This window comes from Hemicordylus capensis, chromosome 2, assembly GCF_027244095.1.
Source record: "Hemicordylus capensis ecotype Gifberg chromosome 2, rHemCap1.1.pri, whole genome shotgun sequence".
Classification (NCBI taxonomy): Eukaryota; Metazoa; Chordata; class Lepidosauria; order Squamata; family Cordylidae; genus Hemicordylus; species Hemicordylus capensis.
In genome coordinates this window covers 169,188,758-169,207,589 of record NC_069658.1, presented here as the reverse complement: position 1 = coordinate 169,207,589, position 18,832 = coordinate 169,188,758, and the positions used below count along the sequence as shown (strand labels likewise).

The window sequence follows — 18,832 nt, the reverse complement described above, 5'->3', positions numbered from 1 at the left end:
TAGACTTACACAGACTTGCAAGCTTCAGGGGTTAACCTTGAACGCCATTTTAAAATCTTTCCCGGGGCGTAAGTTAGGGCTGATTATTGAGGGGGGGGAGACAACTAGGATTTTAACGTAGCTATGATGAGGCAGTGTCCCCTCCAGCCCAACAAAAATTAGCTGCAAAGACAGGAGCTCCTCTTTTGTCTAAAAGATCGTATCTTTTTTCTAGAAAATGTTTTTCTGTGTTTACCTTAGAGGAAGTAGGAGCTCCTGCCTTTTTGTTTCTGGGTGGATACCTAGAAATAACAGGCAGCATCAACGACAGGAGTTTACACAGCGGCACAATCACAACTATGTTAAAATCCCGGCTTGCTTCGTGGTTTTCTACGGGCAGCCCTCACTTCTGTCCCGGTGGAAAAAAAGAAAAGAAAAGAAAGAAAGGGAACCCGGAAGTTCTGTCTGCAGACAATGCGTATGCCACTCTAGTATTTTCCTAAGTCTACAACAATCAGTTTCCCTTTCCTTGCGAGTGCGCTGCGTTGCCTTCGTGTGTATGCGGAAGCGATGTCGAGCATGGCCTCCTGCGACGCTCCGGCCCTCCAGGTGGTTGTCCCTGAGGCCGAGCAGAAGCCGCCGCCTTCTCTGAAACCCTGCTGCGCCTGCCCGGAGACCAAACGGGCGCGGGACGCCTGGTGAGTGACAAGGAGGGAACTGGGCCGCCACTGTCGCTCGTGGACACGCGCGGGAGTGTTTACACGCTCACCGGCACGCGTGTAGGCCGCTAGCGCAGGGGCGGCAACCTCGGCTCTCCGGCGGTTGTTGCTAAACCGCACAACAGTTTGCCCAGTAAAAGGAGTTGTAGTTGAGGCAGCAAGAGTGGCCTGCCCCTGCAGGGGGCTGCTGCTGGGAAGAAGACCCCCTCCCGCCCGTGCCCTCCCCTGGTCTCCCCGACTGGCTGACTAGTCCGAGGGGCCGTGTGGACAGTCCCCACTGGGGGGGCTGGCAGGAGGCGGTCGCTTCTGCACGCTCCGTTTTGAGGAAGTAAAACCACCCCTCGGAGGAGTCTTCGGGCCCTTTGAAACGAAGTTTGGTTTGTTTGCGGCGTCTGCTTCCTGAGTTAGAAGTGCGCTTTCCTTTCTCTCTTAACCTCGCAACAGCTGGAGAAGCGCTCCCTTCAACTTTTTCAGATCCGCGACATGGGGCAGTCCCGTGTTTAACTTTTGATCAATTATGCCTTCCCTTCCTCTTCTTCTCTCTTTAAAGTAACCACATGCAAAGGGGGGCAGAGTTCTTGTGTTGTTTAGAAGACAATTTGCGAGATGCAACGTGCTGTGTAGGGGTAAAAAAGCTGTGTGTGCCAAAATAATTTCCTACACAACTGTTAAAGATAAAGGAAACATTGTTTGTTGCTAGTTACTTACTGCCTAGATTTATACAATAAATATCTATATACTGCTCTCTCGCTCTCTTTTCCTTCTTTCTCCCTTGCCTTCTTTTCCCATCTTGCCCCTTTCCCCTCTTAAAATGAGGGCCAAAAAAATGGCACACCACACAGTGCGGGACACTTTATAACCCAGCAATGATTTGGCATTTTGTGGCACTGGGTTCATCCCTCCTTAGCTTTGGCCTACAGCACCTCTGGCCCAGATACATACTTGAGTTGTACACCCCTGGTGTAAAATATGACAATCCTACCTTTAGGTCAGATATCTGTCATATCACACTGTCCTTTATACACAACCTTTCTTCTAACGTGGCGCACATGACTGTAATATAAAATCAACTGGAAAATGGGAAAATATGGTTATTTTTAAGAAACAGCAGAAGATGTGCCAATCAGGCCTGTCAGGTTAAATAGTTGTAAAGTGTATACTATTTATTTGCAAACTGTTTTAATAATTTTAATGTTTCTTTTAATGGTTGTTGGTTGTGTTTTTAAATTTTGGTATACTATGTAAACTGCCCAGAGATGTATATGTTGGGCAGTAGAGAGATACACTAAATAAATAAATAAATAAATAAGAAGCTAGATATTTGCTATCTAAAAGGTTGAGAAGCACTGATAAGGCATAAGAACTGCCCTGCTGGATCAGGCACAAGGCCCCTCTAGTCCAGCATCCTGTTTCACACAGTGGCCCACTAGATGCCACTAGAAGCTTACATATAGGAGCTGAGATCATGCCCTCTCTCCTGCTGTTAATCCTCTGCAACTGGTATTCAGGCATCCTGCCTCTGAGGCTGGAGGTGGCCTGTAGCCCTCCAACTAGTAGCCGTTGATAGACCTCCATGAAGTTATCAAAACCCCTCTTAAAGCCATCCAAACTAGTAGCCAACACCACATCTCGTGGCAGAGAATTCCACACGTTGATTATGCATTGTGTGAAAAAGTCCTTCTGTTTGTTGGGACCTAAATTTCTTGGCAATCAATTTCATGGGATGACCCCTGGTTCTAGTGTTATGTGTGAGAGAGAAATTTCTTTCTATCCACTTTCTCTACACCATGCATGATTTTATAGACTCCCCACATGTCTCCCCACAGTCATCTTTTTTTCTAAACTAAGAAGCCCCAGGTATTGTAGCCTTGCCTCATAAGGAAGGTGCTCTAGGCCCCTGATCATCTTGGTTGCCCTCTTCTGCACCTTTTCCACTTCTACAATGTCCTTCGTTAGATGTGGTGACCAGAATTGTACACAGTACTCCAGTGGTGTCCGCAGTGGTGTCCGCAGTACACCATCGTTTTGTATAAGGGCATTGTAATATTAGCAGTTTTATTTTCAGTCCCCTTCCTAATGATCCCTGGCATGGAATTGGCCTTTTTCACAGCTGCTACACATTGAGTCGACACTTAAAAAAAAATCTTTTTATTATTTTTTCCAACAAGATAACAGAAATTAAAAAATCATAGAAAAAGAAGAAAGATAAAAGTAACTTTACAGTTAACATTTCTTGGACATCTCATAATTACATACATCAGTTGGGGGGTTCAGCAGCCCTCTGTTCTCCACCTTCCAAAATGTGCACGTGAGCATGCGCGCGCACACACACACAACCACCCTTGCCAAGAATTGTTTAAAACACCACCCCCACAGAAATAACACTTTAATTAGCCATCTATTCTAGGAAGAAAAACCGAATCTTGGATGAGGGTGTTGACCCTGTGCTAAATTGTAAATTCTGAAAGGCTCCCAAATAGAAATAAATGTTTCACCTGAAGTATTCTGTAAATATTCCTTAGCCATTCCGTAAGTAATCCTTAGCCATAGCGGCATATTCCCATAACTTTAATAACCACTCATCTACAGTCGGGATTATTTGTTGTCTCCATTTAGCAGCATATAAGATCCTGGCTGCAGTCATCATGTACAAAGACAGCTCTGAATACTTGGTAGGAATATAGGATTTAGTCATATTTAACAAGAAAACCTCTGGAGAATAAGGGAAAATTATGTTTAAAATTTCTTGCATCTTACGGTGAATTTTTTTCCAGAATTGTTGCGCTTCGCTGCATGTCCACCACATATGATAAAATGTCCCCACATGACTCTTACACTTCCAACAGTTTCCAAAGTAATTACTATCCATCTTTGCAATCATCATAGGAGTAATATACCATCGAAAATACATTTTATACCAATTTTCCCTTAAGGTACTATTTGCTGTAAATTTAATGTTCATCTTCCATTCATATTCCCATTGTTGCATATCAATTGTCCTGTTTAAATTTTACATCCACTTAATCATACAGTCTTTTACCTGTTCTGTTTCTGAATCATATTTCAGTAGCAACTTATATATCAATCCCAGTAAATGATTGGTATTTTTTGTAATTAATACTTCAAATTCTGTTAAGTCTCTTAAGTTTGCCACCTTGTCTTTTTATTTATTTCTGTACTATAGTACTAATTTGTAGATATTGAAACCATGAGGGCTCATTGGACCATTCCAGAGCAAGAGTCTGGATGGGTTTCATTTTTTTGTTTTTCCTGTAGTTAAACATTGCAAATTGTATGCCTTCTTTCTCCAGTGGGCAAAAATTTCTAGAATTTTTAGAAGAAATAAAATTAAAATTTAGAAAATTTGCTAGAAAAAAAATGTTTAAGATAGATGCCAAAGGTGATAGCTCTGGACTTATCCTGTTCTTATATTTGTCCCAAACATGTAATAAACTACTTCTAATTGTATAACTATTTTTTCTTTTCATACCTGCTTAGTATTTGCATTTGATTAACTTGGTTGTTACTAATATTAGAATAGTGGCAATATAACATAATTTAATGTAATTGTAGAGGTTATTATTTTTTATATTATTTCTGTAAATTCTGTAAATTAGCTTTTACCTTTGGGTTTTTAAGGTATTTTCTCTCTTTAATGAGAAAATATTTGAGCAGAAGCGTACCTGTTTCATATACCAGGAAAATGGGTAAGAAAAAGACAGAAAAAGGAGATGACTCTGAAGGTGCTGAAGGTCAAAACAAACAAGAAGGCTTACAAATTCCTTGGGATACAATTTCCCTTTCCCAGTTACAAGAAATCTTTGCCACGGAATTACATATTGCGACTGAGAAGATTGAGAAGACTACTCAGTGAATTGAGCAGAAACTAGACTCCTCTCAGTCAGAAGTGAAATCCAGATTTGACATGGTAGAAAAGAAAATAGTCAGCCACGATCAGCATTTAGATATGATGGCAAAGACCCAGAAGGAATTGATAATCGAGAAGACTGTGCGAGAACTTGAATGTAAAAGACTTGATCATCGAGTTCAGATTTTAGAATTTCAGTTTTGTTCTTGTAATTTGAAACTCCGTGGTGTGGGCGAAGAGGTGGGAAAGGAGAATTTGGAAAAGGAGATTAAAGCTCTCTTTCTGCAATTTTTGGATGTTGATCCGGAAGACTCCCTTGATATCCGAGAGATCTATAGGGTGAACTCTAGATACAATAGTGGAAGAGTTTGCACACTCTGCTCAGGAGTAAAAGCAGCATGTAATTTTCAGCAGAAAAATGGCACCTGGTGGGGGGCGAGGGAGAGCCCTGCGCGTGCATGCGCACGTACACACACTGATTTTTCCATGGAAAATCATGAAAAAGAATAATGAAACTATACATAACATATAGTTTTGGCCTTACAGAACAGTGCAGTTCATGACTCCTCAGAAGTAAATTCCATTCAGTTCAATGGGATTTACTTCCATAAGTGTGTGTAGGTGTGCAGTCTTAGCCATTGAAATCCATTTTAGTGCATTTTGCATTATAGATTTACTAGTGATGCCAAGTTCCCCAGTTTTTTATATATATGCTAACTATGCTTCTAATCTGTTCTTTGGGCTGTAGTCTAGATTCTGTTCAAAATAAATAACTTCACAGAAAACATAGAAGAATCAGAAGCACTTGCCCACTTTGGGTAGTGTGTCATCTTCTGAATAGGTTAACTTGTCAGTTGCTCATTCTCTGAGGCAAAAACAGTAACGTCCAAACCACAAACCTGAAACCAAATTATTGTACATGACAAACTTTGTGCCATCCCTACAACAAGCTCTTGTGGCAGTTAGAACAGACAAACGCTTGCTAGATGGGGCATTGTCAAGGTCAAATTCACACAGCAGGTATGGAATTGTATTTAACAGTTATTGCCACACTTTAAAAAGTGTTCCAAGCTCCATAGCAAATGTCTGTTGTGTTCCCTCTGCACAGAAGCTCAGCAAATGGCACCCCTAATTGTAGCCTAACCTTGTTACGAGAAGGTAATACAAATGCTTGAACAGCGAAATTACTTGATAACTGGCAGACCATAAAAGGAACCAGTCTTGCCATTGTCAGAGGCAAAGGGTGGGGGAATCCCAAGATAGTCAGCTCAGCTGATCTCCAAGGAAGAATTAATTCCCTATCTTTGACATGGTGATCAGACCCCAAATGAGTCAGGTGCAGTGTTCTCTCTAATTTTTTTAAATCTCTGTGTGGAATGAGTTTCGTTCTGGGTGGCAGTATCAAGGCAGTATGTGCACACATGCGTTCAGGGTGGGACCTTCTTGATTAAACCTGAGCGGGATCTAAAGTTAACTGAGCGGACATCAAAAAATGTGTGAGCATGTGCATATGTGCACACCTTAGAGCAGGCCTGCTCGACTTAGTCCCCCCAGCTGTTTTTGGACTACAGCTCCCATAATCCCCAGCCACAGTGGCCAAAAGCCAAGGATTAGGAGAATTGTAGGCCAACTTCTGCAGGAGGGCTGAAGTTGAGGAGCCTTGCCTTAGAGGGAATACTGGTCAGGTGTCTAATGTTTGTCATAAAGTCCCAGATACCTGATAGCGCCTTCACAGCAAGCACAAAACTGTGTCTCCACACCTCTGCTCAGTCTACTTGGTATCTTGCAGTGGCACAGTAACTGCCTTGTAGGTTGATTCTTGCAATTGCCAAGCTAGTCTGGTTTGTAGAAAAGCAAACTGAGTAAGCCCTGCGGCTATATTTATCCATTCTAAGGCAAGGAGAAAACCCATGGAGCTCTCTCATACTGAAGAATTTGTGTAATGAATTTGTCCTATCTTCCTCAGCATTGATCAAGCCGGCCTAATTTGTCAAATGTTTGTCTCCATCACAGTTTTTAGAAAGCAAGTGAAATCTCGGTGTTTTTACCCAGTCTTTTATATGAGTGTTGTTTCTGTTGCTGCTGCTCTGTATTTTATAGTCCTATTGTGTATGTGTTTTCAACTTCTAATTAGATTTGTATTTTTTTATATTCCAGTTTAATATTTGTATTATGTAACTGTTTTCTAGTTTTCTATTGTGTTAAATATTTTGTAAACCGCCTTGAGATTGTTTTAATGAAAGATGGTATAAAAATTTTATGATAAATAAATAATAAAAATAAATCACTTCATCTTTGTCTTGCAGCATTATCGAAAAAGGCGAGGAACACTGTGGCCCTCTAATTGAGGCTCACAAGGAATGCATGAGAGCCCTGGGTTTTAAGATATGAACAAGCTGAACCATGGAACTGAATTTGTGGTAGGTAGACTGATGACCTCTTCGAATAATAATCCTTTTTCAGAAGGGTGAGGGGGAAATGCACACTGGATACCTTTTTGCTGGACACTTTCCAGGTAACATTATTCCAACAGATGAGCTGTGCTAAGAATTGTGGTTTCCCCAGAATGCAGCCCACCCACCTGAATGGCGAGGGCGGTTTCTGCTGTTCTTCCCAACAAGTGCCACCACTGCATATGTGGAAGGTGGCTTTGGGGAGTGTCAGGGATGTCAGTTGGCTAGTGCATGTGACCAGGGTGTAGAAATATTGTTTTTTTCATTCATCAGGTGTCATTTTTCACTCATCACAGACTAGTAGACTAGTGGATATCTGCAGCCCTGCTTGTGACACTTCTGTCTTCTTCTCTCCTCCTCCTTGCACACTTTTATAACTTTTTACAGTTATTTTTAATTTAGATTTCTTTTTACTCTGACAGAGATCTTCCCTGCAATTTGTTGTTGCTGCTGTTGTTATAGATATTATTATTATTTATTATTATTATTATTATTTTACACAGTCAGACAGGTGTTATTGACTGGTTTGTTTTATCCAGACATCGAGTCCTTCCCAAGGACCTGGGATGCCAGAATTTTATTGTCAGTTGTTGCTGCTGTTATAGATATCGTCGCAGAATATAGGCTGTTCCCAGTAAAGGCTTTTTGTAATTGGCTGGTGGTGATTTCTGTGGCCCCTATGGTGTTGAGGTGCTCTTCAAGGTCTTTGGGAACTGCACCCAGGGCGCCAATTACCACTGGGATGATTTTGGTCTTTTTCTGCCACAGCCTTTCAATTTCAATTTGTAGATCTTTGTATTTGGTGATTTTTTTCTATTTCTTTTTCTTCTATTCTGCTATCCCCTGGTATTGCTATGTCGATTATTTTGACTTGTTTTTCTTTCTTCTTGACTACAGTTATATCTGGTGTATTGTGTGGCAGATGTTTGTTTGTAGTCGGAAGTCCCATAATATTTTTACACCTTCATTTTCTACCACTTTTTTAATTTTATGGTCCCACCAACTTTTGGCTACAGGTAGCTTGTATTTTTTGCAGATGTTCCAGTGTATCATCCCTGATACCTTGTCATGCCTTTGTTTGTAGTCAGTCTGTGGGATCTTTTTACAACAGCTGCTTAGGTGGTCCACTGTTTCATCTGCTTCTTTACAAAGGCGGCACTTGCTGTTTGTTGTGGACTTTTCGACTTTTGCTCTGATTGCATTTGTTCTTAGTGCCTGTTCTTGTGCAGCCAGTATTAAACCCTCTGTTTCTTTCTTCAAGTTGCCATTCTTAAGCCATTGCCAGGTCTTGGTGATGTCTGATTTTCCACTTATATTGTGTAAATATTGACCATGCAGGGGCTTATTTCTCCATTTTTCTGCTCGTTTCTTGACTTGTTCGTTCTTGTAAGCCTGCTTTCTTTCATTGGTGCTGAATAGTTTCGCATTATTGACCATTTGAAGTGAATCTTCTTCACGGTCCTTGATATATTCTTCACTGTCCTTGATATATTCTGTCCTTGATATATTCAAGGCCTCTTTTCTCCTCCTCTGCTGTTTGATGGATTTGCATCATTCCTCTTCCACCTGAGCTGCGAGGGAGGTATAGCCTATCGACATCACTGCGGGGGTGCAGAGCATGTTTGATGGTCATGATTTTCCTGGTCTTACGATCTAGCGTCTCTAGCTCAGCCTGGGTCCAGTCTATTATTCCTGCAGTGTATCTGATAAAAGGTAAAGCTCAGGTGTTTATGGCTTGTATGATGTTCCCGCCAATGAGTTTGGACTTGAGGATTTTTCTAACTCTCCTGATGTATTCACTTCCAATTTTTCTTTTAACTTCAGTGTGTGCGATGTTATCAGCCTGGAGAATGCCCAAGTATTTGTAATGTTCTTTCTCTTCCAGGTTCTTGATCTTGCTTCCATTGGGCAGTTCTATTATTATGATTATGATTATTATTGATTCAATTTCTATACAGCACTTCCAAAAATGGCACAGGGCGGTTTACACAGAGAAATAAGAAATAAATAAGATGGATCCCTGTCCCCAAAGGGCTCACAGTCTAAACTAAACATAAGATAGACACCAGCCACTGGAGGTACTGTGCTGGGGGTAGATAGGGCCAGTTACTTTCCCCCTGCTAAATAAAGAGAATCACCACATTAAAAGTTGCTTCTTTGCCAAGTTAGCAGGGGTAATATATCATCTGACACTGTACAAAAAAAGGCATATTGAATCAATATGTTTTGGCCCTCCAGTTATTACTCTGGTGTTACTGATGTGACCCTCCCAACATTTATGATAGAAGGATATTGCTGTTACAAATAATTTATCTAGTCTTTTCTCCCTTTCCTCTCTAGGTGATTTGCTGTTGAATGACTGGTATGGGGACTCTGTTACCATGGCTGCCTGAATAGTTTTCTAATGCTGCTATGAGAAGATAAATCTATTAAAAATATATATTTATGATGGATTTCTAAACCACAACAATGTATTGCCTCATTTGTTTCTTTCCTTTTACTGGATCCAACCCAAATGATAACATGCGAGTTTCTCCTTGAGGATTTTTAAAAAGTTCTCATTAGGGCACAGGAAAACTGCCTTCTTTGTGATGCTGACAATACAGTAATATATACACAGGGTCCCCCCCCCCCGTATGCAGTGGAATGAGAAACAAAAGGCATAATGTATAAAACAAAACTGTCCCAGTTCAGAGATGCTTGCTGAATTGAGGCAAGTCTCTGTGCACATGCTTACTAGCTGACTTTCCTTCTCTTGAAGAGACAGTGAACACCAGCCAGTGATGGCTCAAGGGATGGTGAGACGCTCTTGGCCAATTTTGCTCCCACCCCCCCCTTTATATAGTTTTTCTTTGTACTTCCTATGCATGTGGGGCACATTTTTGCATTAGAAGAATCTCACCTCAGCTGTTTGGTTGATGGGGAAAGTGTCGTTAACTTCAAATATATAGTTTGAAAGTGACCAGCAGGTCAAGCTGTGAGAGGAAATCCTGTGAGAGGAAATCCCCTCAAGTCACACCACACTCCGCCCCCTTGTGCGCCGCCTGGCTGGCTCCTGTGATGCGATGCCAACCCATGTATGTATCGCATGACGTTGCTCGCATTGCACAGGGCGCTGCCTGCTATGGCTGGGCGGGGGAACTACTCGGGCGGCTCCGCCTCCTGCTCTCAGTCTCTCCCCCTGTCCCTGGCCAGGTCCAGCAAGCCGGGATCATTATAGCTGCCGCTGCAGAGGCAGCAAGCAGCCTCAGGCTGGCCCCAATCAGCTGGCGGCAAGAAGACATTGGGTGGCTAGAGAGGGAACACGACGGCGTGGTAGGGGTGTGCATGAACCAGTTCGGCAGTCTATTCACAGACCGCCAAACCAGTTAAAAAGACCGGCATTCAAGCTAGTTCGAGGGGGGGGGGCAGTTTGTTTTAAGCAGCAGGGAGGGTACCCTAACCTCCCCCGCCACGTTTCCCCCTCCAGCCCTGTTTCCAAAACTGCTGTCTCGGGGCAGCTGTATACCCTCTTGCTGCCCCAGTCTGCTTCATGATATGCACACGTGCACCCGCCATTTCCAGTATGATGATGACTGGGGCAGCAAGAGGGTATAAAACCACCCCACGACAGCAGTTTTGGAAACCGCTGGAGGGGGAAATGCAGCAGGGGAGGTAAGGGCACCCTCCCTGCATCACCTGGCTGTGCATGGAGCCGGTTCCATGCACTTCCCTACGGCACGGTGTCCCTAAACTGACAACCCCAGCTGGTGCCACTTGGGCACTGCCTTAAGATGGCCCTGATACCAGTCCACCAGGAGCAGAGTGCTGTGATTACTGCATTTTTTTAGCAGTGTAGTTCACCTGAGGAAACATGTTTTATGGCATGAAAACAGGATTCATGCCATAAGGTGCAATTAAACTGTGGTTTTCTTCTTTATAATTTAATTTTTTATTTTCTATTTAGTACATTTATATACCACCCCATACAAAAAAGGTCCCTGGGCGGTTTACAACATAAAACCATTAAAACATTAACATAATTACAACAATTTTAAAATACAATAAAATGCCAAAAGCGAAACTTTAAAACTATAAGCCTGATTAAACAGGTATGTTTTTAGGTCCTTAAAAACATTCAGGGAAGTGGAAACTCTCAATTTCATTAGCAAGTGTGTTCCAGAGTCCTGGGGAAACTCGAGAGAAAGGTGAAGTTGCTTGTTGCTCTATATTTAGAGTATGAAAGAAAATATGCCCCATAGACCTGTCAGCAACCGTGCAAATAAGGCCCCTCTCCTCCACACAAGTGAGAATGACCTTTCCCCCTTTCACTAATACAAAGGAGAGACTGGAGATGAATTATAGATAAAACAGTGTCTTTTTATCAAAGCGTTGACTTGAGCATATAACTCATTCTCTACAATAGTAGAAGGAGGAATATTGCTGGCATTAAAGCAGATCTGGAATCCTTCCTATTTGATTGCCACCCCGATATTTGGCAACTATAACCGGACCTCTCCAGATGATCTTAATAGGCAACAGGGTTCAGGACATAGAAGGCGCTCTCTTAAGTACCCTGGACCTAAGCCATGATGGGTTTTATAGGTAATAACCAATACTTTGTATTTTGTTTAGAAGCATAAACCCTAGTTGGTGAAGTGTGCTAATCTTCATCTTGGGTCTGCTTTAGTAACACACCTCTGGAGGCCTAGGAATGCTCAGCCCCTTCTAGGGAGGGTTTTGCCACTTTACCCCCCACCCCGGAATCTTATGTGGAGAGAGTGGTTATTGTGCAGCAATAACTGCTGTTCAAGTCAAGTTCCGTTGTTGCCTACTCCAGTTTTCTGTCTACATCGTTTTTGACATTTGCAGCTACAGCAGCGACTACATCTTGTAGTTTATTGCTTGCACGACCATACTCTAAGCCAAGGCTTCAATCTAATTTTAAATGTCCCAGCTGCCAGTACTTTCTTTAGAATACAGTGCTTAAAAGCTTAAAAAAAATACTCCCTACAATCCAGTTTGTGACCTGTTTTTGCTACCTCACCTTGTTTCCTACTAGTTCTGTTTCAGGATACATGCTATCTCCGTGCCCCCTGCCCCATGCCTTGTGATTTGAGAGAGACACTTCAGCTGCCATACCACCTCTGGGAACAGACTGCAAACCCAGGGTACACATGCACAAACAATACTGTGTGTAATCTAGTTCTCAGAGTTATGTTAAGTGGCAAGTGCCTGCCTGGCCTCTCTTCCCCTCACAGCCTCTCCTTCTTGGATTTCAACTCCAAACATGGTTATCTATTTGGGGTCTCTCTTCTTCCCATTGCCCGGTGCTATACATTCCAAATCGAACACCAGTACCCTCTTCCCCGCCCAGCTGCTCTTTCACTGTGTCTATTTTCATTTCTGTCAGGGCTGGGGAGAGGGCAAGCCACAAGCACTTTCCAGCTCTGTTTTTCAAAGGAGTCCTCAAACCAAAAGGCTTCTTCTTCTTCGGGATTGAATTTCTGGTGCTCCATCTACGAGTGGATGCCGTTGACAGGCAAGGTCACAGACCCCAGCAGGAAAACAGAGAAAGCCATTTGGTATTACACTTTTGGGGAGGTTCCTGTTATTGTGCAAACGCACTAATAATGTCAAGAATGTACCTGTAAAATCTCAGTGCAGGCGGAGCTGCTGTCTAACTTTAGTTCCATACATTGGCTTCACGCTTGTTATTTCAATATAATTTTCAAGGCAGACAGGTGTGGAGGTTAGGAGACAGGAAAAAAATGAGTGCAAACAGCACCCTTTTGGACCGGATCATTTTCCATCCCACTTTGTGTGAGGGTTGGAAGCACAGTATGGAAGGAGCAGCCTATCACCTTGCCGGTTGCATCCTCCTCCTGGGATATATGGGGGGAAGTGGAACCTTTGGCTCCATCTACATCTTTGGCTTCTTGGTTGTTGGCTTCCTCTGCTATGCTGTTTGGGGCTGGCTGAATGCTTGTGGACTAGACATCTTCACTTGGAACATGCTTTTAGTTCTGATCTGTTTGCTTCAGTTAGCTCACCTAGTTTACCAGCTCCGCAAAGACACCTTTGCTGAAGAATTTGACCTACTCTACAAGCAGGTCTGCCAGCCTCTGCAAGTGCCCCTTCAGGTCTACAAAGAAATAGTCAAGTGTTGTGAAGAACAGGTTGTGCCATTGATGAATGATGAGACCTATGCTGTGGAAGGCAAGACATCCATTGATCGTCTGTCATTCTTACTGTCTGGCAGGTAGGTCTCGCCTCCTCGTAATGACTGAAAAGTGGTCCTTATCAGTACTTCTAAAGAATAGACCTGAAAGCTACATACTTCGCTTTCTTTTGTATATTACATGATAGAAGGAGCATGCTGTCCCTTCCTGTTTGGTTTTAACTGAGGCAATCGCCCTATTATTTTTATTGATGCTATCGTTTTCATTCTTGCATGAGAGAGAGATTCCTTGTGGGGGTGGGGGAGATCCTACACACACACACACACACACACACACACACACACACACACACACACCACGTCAGGGAGAAGACTGAGCTAGAACCCAGCTCTTGAAGATCTATGTGGAAGGACATTCAGTTATTATGTGACCCCCTATGTGCAGTCTGAAGTGATACAGCCAAGGAACAGGTTTATCACCTCAGTGAGAACTAGGACTTCTTCTGTCTTAGCTTGAAAATATGGGTATGGAATTCCATAGAGTAGCTGTTGAAAGAATAGCTGTTGAAGACATTTTGGTGAAGAAGTAGTGGGCTTAAGCACCACCTCCTCCCCACCACTTCTCTGGTGCAAACTGCCTTCTCCTGGGCCTGGCTTTACTGCTGGATTAAGAGGGTTGAAGTACTGCAAGTAATGGGGCACATCAGATATTTTGAATTTGCCCCAAAACCCGACACAAAAAGTGAATTTTTATACCCCGGACATAAATCAGGCTAAGCTCCACTGCACAATGAACAATCCGAAGCCTGTCTGGAGTGCTCCCTGACAGCCAGGGGCATAACTAGGGAAGAGGGGGCCGTGTTCACCCCTCTCCCCGGTGGCCTCTCAGAGTGAGGGAGATAATGAAGAAAATAGGGAGGGGTGGAGCTGGGGGTGGGGCTCTGGAGCTTGGGGGGCCAGGTTCTTTGAACCCATCTGCTCAATTGTAGCTACGCCCCCACCGATAGCTCGCAGGGACTTCGACGTAAATCTGGATGATATGTGAACGCACACCTGCCTTTCCAGAGTAAAATTGTCCTCTGGCAGGGCTCCTGGCGATGCTTTTCAGTCTGTTACAGGTGCTTTCAAGGTTTGTTTGCATGGGGCAGACAAACCGAGAGGAAACCTCAGAGTGCACAGAGTTTTGGCTCAGTGGGCTTTGAGTTGACTGACTGTCTCAGGAACTACTGGTTTGGTTCTTTTAAAAGATAGCCAAAAATATCTTCCACATCATTTCAAAATAACAAAACCTCCACCACCCCTCAGCTGCTGAAGCAGCTGTTCCCTGGAAATTGCTGCTTCCAGCATATTACAGCAGCTTTGGGGAGGAGCAATATGCAGCAGGAGAGTCCTGTGACTGGAAAAGGTTGACTTCCCTATTCCACAGTGTCTGTCTCTGTGCATTGTTTTTCTTTAAAAACACACACACACACACACACACACACACACACACACAGCTTCCAGTCAGGGCTTTCTGAAGGGAGGGGCTGGAGGACAGTCATTCAGGCCCCTACACAGCAGTCATCCAGCCCCTACACAGCCCCTGCACAGCAGGGAAGGGCCAGAACAAGATAGATTCATCATATAGCACCCCACCCTCCCACGCTCCAGAGTCACAGCAAAGTAAGGGAAAACTCTCAGATGTTCCTTAAATGGCTGGGGAAAGCAACGTGCTACCTTTGATGTGCCCTGAGTAGCTAGCATTTTTCCTTTGCCCGGGTTCCCTACCTCTGCTCACTTTTAGATGATCTCTTGATAAGTGGTCAGTTTGTCAGGTGATTTTCGGTCACATCGTTTCTGGGCACAGGTGACTAAGGATAAATTTTTGACTATGCTCAAGGACTGCTGGATATCTGTACCGTTTGTCAAAAGCATGTCTTGCTGTTTGGCAATTCACCATTGCATTGCAAGCCTTTCTGGAGTGGGATGAACGGCCATACCTGTTCTCATGATGAATGGCTCAGAATGACTGATACATTGCAAGCATGGGGGTGGGGAGAAGACTCCCAGCATCCTCACACAGGTGAGACAAGAGGTCAGGAGCAATCTTACCCTTGGACTTCAGGGTCCAAGTCTAGGGTTTCCACACACCCTGGTGCCCCCCAAATCACCTTTAGTCTGTCCTGGGTGGTGCGGTTTGTGCCCTCAGGAACCTACATGTTAAAAAATGATGCTTAACGTGCAGCTGGCGGTGGGGGGGGGGGTGCTCCAAAGGCCTTTAGGTCCAGGCTCCAAAATTACCTAGATGCACCTCTGCAAGGGGTGGGTGAGAAAAGAAAAGGAGCTGCCACCCCAAGGAACTTCTGGAGGGGCTGGGGCAAGGGTGGTGCCATTGCAGCAGACACACTTAGAACAGCTGACCCAGTGAGGTCATTCATACAATCAAGAACTGTGTTCTACCCAGGTCTGGGAGCTGTGTGCACTCCCAATGTTTGGTTGAAAACCTGGGTAGCTTTTCCTCCCACCTTGCTTCCACACAATCACTTCTACCCAGGTTTTTTTCTTACCTTGCATCCACACAACCAAAGATTGGGAGCACACACAGCTCCCAAACCCGGGTAGAAGACAGTTCTTCATTGTGAATGACCTCTTTGTGTGGTTGGTAGACTTGTGGTATGTGAGCAGACTCTGTCGCGGTTAGTTTCAGCAGTCGGGAGGTGCTTGATTGTCTCTTCCCTCTCTCCGGGTTGCTGACCTGCCTGTGTGTCTAGATACCTGCCTGCTTCTGCCTCTCTATCTGCATGCCACATACATTGTGCATTTGGTACACAATTTTTTACTATAGACATCACTATCTAAAACTATTGCAAATCATATTACAAATGTTCACACTAGTAGATTACCCTTGGTATTATCAGTGTCTAAAAGAGCTACATGCTTCAGCAACATGAACATAAGGTGCTCTTCTCCAGCAGCCCTTGCCTTCAGAGAATAAACTGGTGGGAACGAAGTGTGGTATTTTTGGTTAATCCATTCCTAGATCCAGTCCAGCTTTTGAATGGTGCTTTAGTTACTTTTATCCTTGAGTAGAGGTGGAGCTAGCTGCAAGAGCACTGAAAAAGCAATCTGCACTTGCCTCTCTGTAAATAATATCTGTCTCATTAAACTGTTAATATTCCTGATTCAATTCCACTGTCTTGTCCTTGCTTAACACAACTCCTTCCTCTGGATTCTACAGGCAGCTCTGAGGGAACGGGCCTTTTTAAATGTAGTTGGTGCTGGAAACCTTTCTCCAGGGCTGACATCTAATGCACCAAACTAACAATTTGCCTAGGACTGTAATGTTTAGTAAACTTGCTGCTGCTGCCTTAGGTTATATCTGTGCTACTGCTGTTTTTCCTGTTTTATGGATGTGTTTTATGAGGGATTTTAAAAATATTTTTACTTTTTAATTGTAATTTACTTGATTGGTGTAAGCCATCTTTTAAAAAAATGTAATGATAAGGCTGGTATGATTTTAAAAGCAAAACAAGCACATAAATATAGTCTATTTAACATTTTGTCTCTTTCCACCTGTCTGTAGGATCAGAGTAAGCCAGGATGGACAATTTCTGCATTATATCTTCCCATATCAATTCCTTGATTCCCCAGAATGGGAATCACTGAGACCTTCTGAGGAGGGAACATTTCAGGTAATCTTAAAAAAAAATGTAATTGTGTGGCAGCCTTGCACATCTTCAATGAAAAACAAACACCATTCCTTCCTAGAAACATAACAGGGGCTGGGATCCAAGGAACTGCATAGTATTTCCACATGCCCAAGAGACCTTTGTGCTCAAGGAGTGTGTATATGTTAACCGAATTGTAACTTAAACTCTTTCCTCATCTACTCTTTCTGTACTCCACAGCACCTCAGGTGCTTTTCTGCTTGTGGGATTTCAGAGGTATGTTTGCATATACCCTGTGGTCAGGTTGCAAGTTTGGTTTGAAAGAGGTAGTCAGTTGCTATTCAGTAGGCAAAGACTCCTTGCTAAGTGAGCAGAGAGGTACCTTTCAAATATATTAAACAGGGGGAAAGCAACTGGCCCTATCCGCCCCCAGCACAGCATTCCTCCAGTGCCCATTGCTGGTGTCTGCCTTTTGTTTTTAGACTGTGAACCCTATGGGTGATCATAGCAGACCATTTTTTCCTCATTTTTTGTTTTTGTTGCTGCTGCTGAAAAGCAGTGTATAAATAATAATTTCCCAGAGAGGCTCTTATGTCCTTTGAAGTCTAATTTTGACACGGCATCTTCTCATATCACCTGGTTCTCCTGTAGTTTACCCAAACAAGATGATATGTGCGCAAAGAGAGATGGTCCATGGACAAAGAGAATAAATAGACACAAATTAGAAATAACAACACAAATTAATGGATATAGACTTCAGCCTTTCAGGACATTAGATTTCAAACTGCAAGAGAGGAGAGCTGGTCTTGTGGTAGCAAGCATGACTCGTCCCCTTAGCTAAGCAGGGTCTACCCTGGTTGCATATAAATGGGAGACTAGAAGTGTGAGCACTGCAAGATATTCCCCTCAGGGGATGGAGCCACTGATCTGGGAAGAGCATCTAGGTTCCAAGTTCCCTCCCTGGCAGCATCTCCAAGATAGGGTTGAGAGAGATTCCTGCTTGCAACCTTGGAGAAGCTGCTGCCAGTCTGTGAAGACAACACTGAGCTAGAGAGACCAATGCTTCTTATGTTCCTATGTAAGGTTGCTATATTTAAGCAAATGATGGCTGCTGTGCTGGAGTTCCTTGTCAGATCTTCTTCCCTTAGTGGACTTTGGAGCTGGCTAGGTGGCTACAAACAGTAATGATCTCACATTATTATTATTATTACATTTATATCCCACTCTTCCTCCAAAGAGCCCAGAGCGGTGTACTACATACTTGAGTTTCTCTTTCACAACAACCCTGGGAAGTAGGTTAGGCTGAGAGAGAAGTGACTGGCCCAGAGTCACCCAGCAGCAAGTATCATGGCTGAATGGGGATTTGAATTCGGGTCTCCCCGGTCCTAGTCCAGCACTCTAACCACTACACCACGCTGGCTCTCATGTCCTGTTATGCAAATTAAATGCTTACTATAGATGTTCCCGAGTCTTTCAGCATCTGTAGGGTTATTGATATATGTGCCTGAATTGTGTTGACTTCAGTTAATGGATTCATGTTCTCTGTCTTCAGTTTCAGTATACATTCTCTCCCCCTTTAATTTTGCCTACCATAACAGTTTCTTTTCCATGTGTGTCTTCTCTTTTTCTGTATATAATACTTACCATCTTCTCTGTCCACTTCAGGGGAATAACCACATGTTCCAATGTATTCAAAAAATATGAGTTGGCTATTCCCAGGGGCTGCCAAGGGACAACCAACCTCACCCCACCACCATCACTTCCTCTTCCTCCTGCCCCTCTGCCAGCCCTCATTTTTCCTTCTGCTTTGCCTTTGCCATCACCTCCTCCTCCAGCTTCAACTGCTGAATCAGGGGTGGGATTCAGGAGGAAGTGGTGATCGTGGTTGCTGCTGTGGGTGGGCTTTGTGGTGGCTAGGGATCATTAGCATTCTTATTTTCATTCCCCTCCCTAATATTATTATGCCCTTATACAAATCTATGGTGCGGCCACATTTTGAGTACTGC

General features: G+C 43.5%; 2 protein-coding genes across 10 annotated transcripts in view; both read left to right on the top strand.

Moving 5' to 3' along the window:
• The first annotated feature begins 484 nt into the window (after nt 1-484).
• On the top strand, nt 485-9,489 carry LOC128341994 (cytochrome c oxidase copper chaperone). The gene is made up of 3 exons (XM_053288755.1): nt 485-677; nt 6,873-6,986; nt 9,360-9,489. Exons 1-2 carry the CDS (start codon nt 550-552, stop codon nt 6,955-6,957), a joined length of 213 nt encoding a protein of 70 aa, XP_053144730.1. The 5' UTR covers nt 485-549; the 3' UTR covers nt 6,958-6,986; nt 9,360-9,489.
• Nucleotides 9,490-12,416: 2,927 nt separating this feature from the next.
• Nucleotides 12,417-18,832, top strand: part of POPDC2 (popeye domain containing 2) — a 73,150-nt gene continuing 66,734 nt past the window's right edge. For 7 of the 9 annotated variants that reach the window (XR_008316109.1, XR_008316110.1, XM_053295892.1 and 4 more), the window contains exons 1-2: nt 12,441-13,260; nt 16,742-16,850. Coding sequence is in view for 7 of the 9 variants with exons in the window: in XM_053295892.1 (XP_053151867.1) it covers nt 12,770-13,260; nt 16,742-16,850 (600 nt within the window). In the remaining 2 variants the exon portion in view is untranslated. Of the gene's footprint in view, nt 13,261-16,741; nt 16,851-18,832 lie in introns of all 9 variants that reach the window. The other 2 variants (XM_053295894.1, XM_053295896.1) reach the window with 2 other exon arrangements.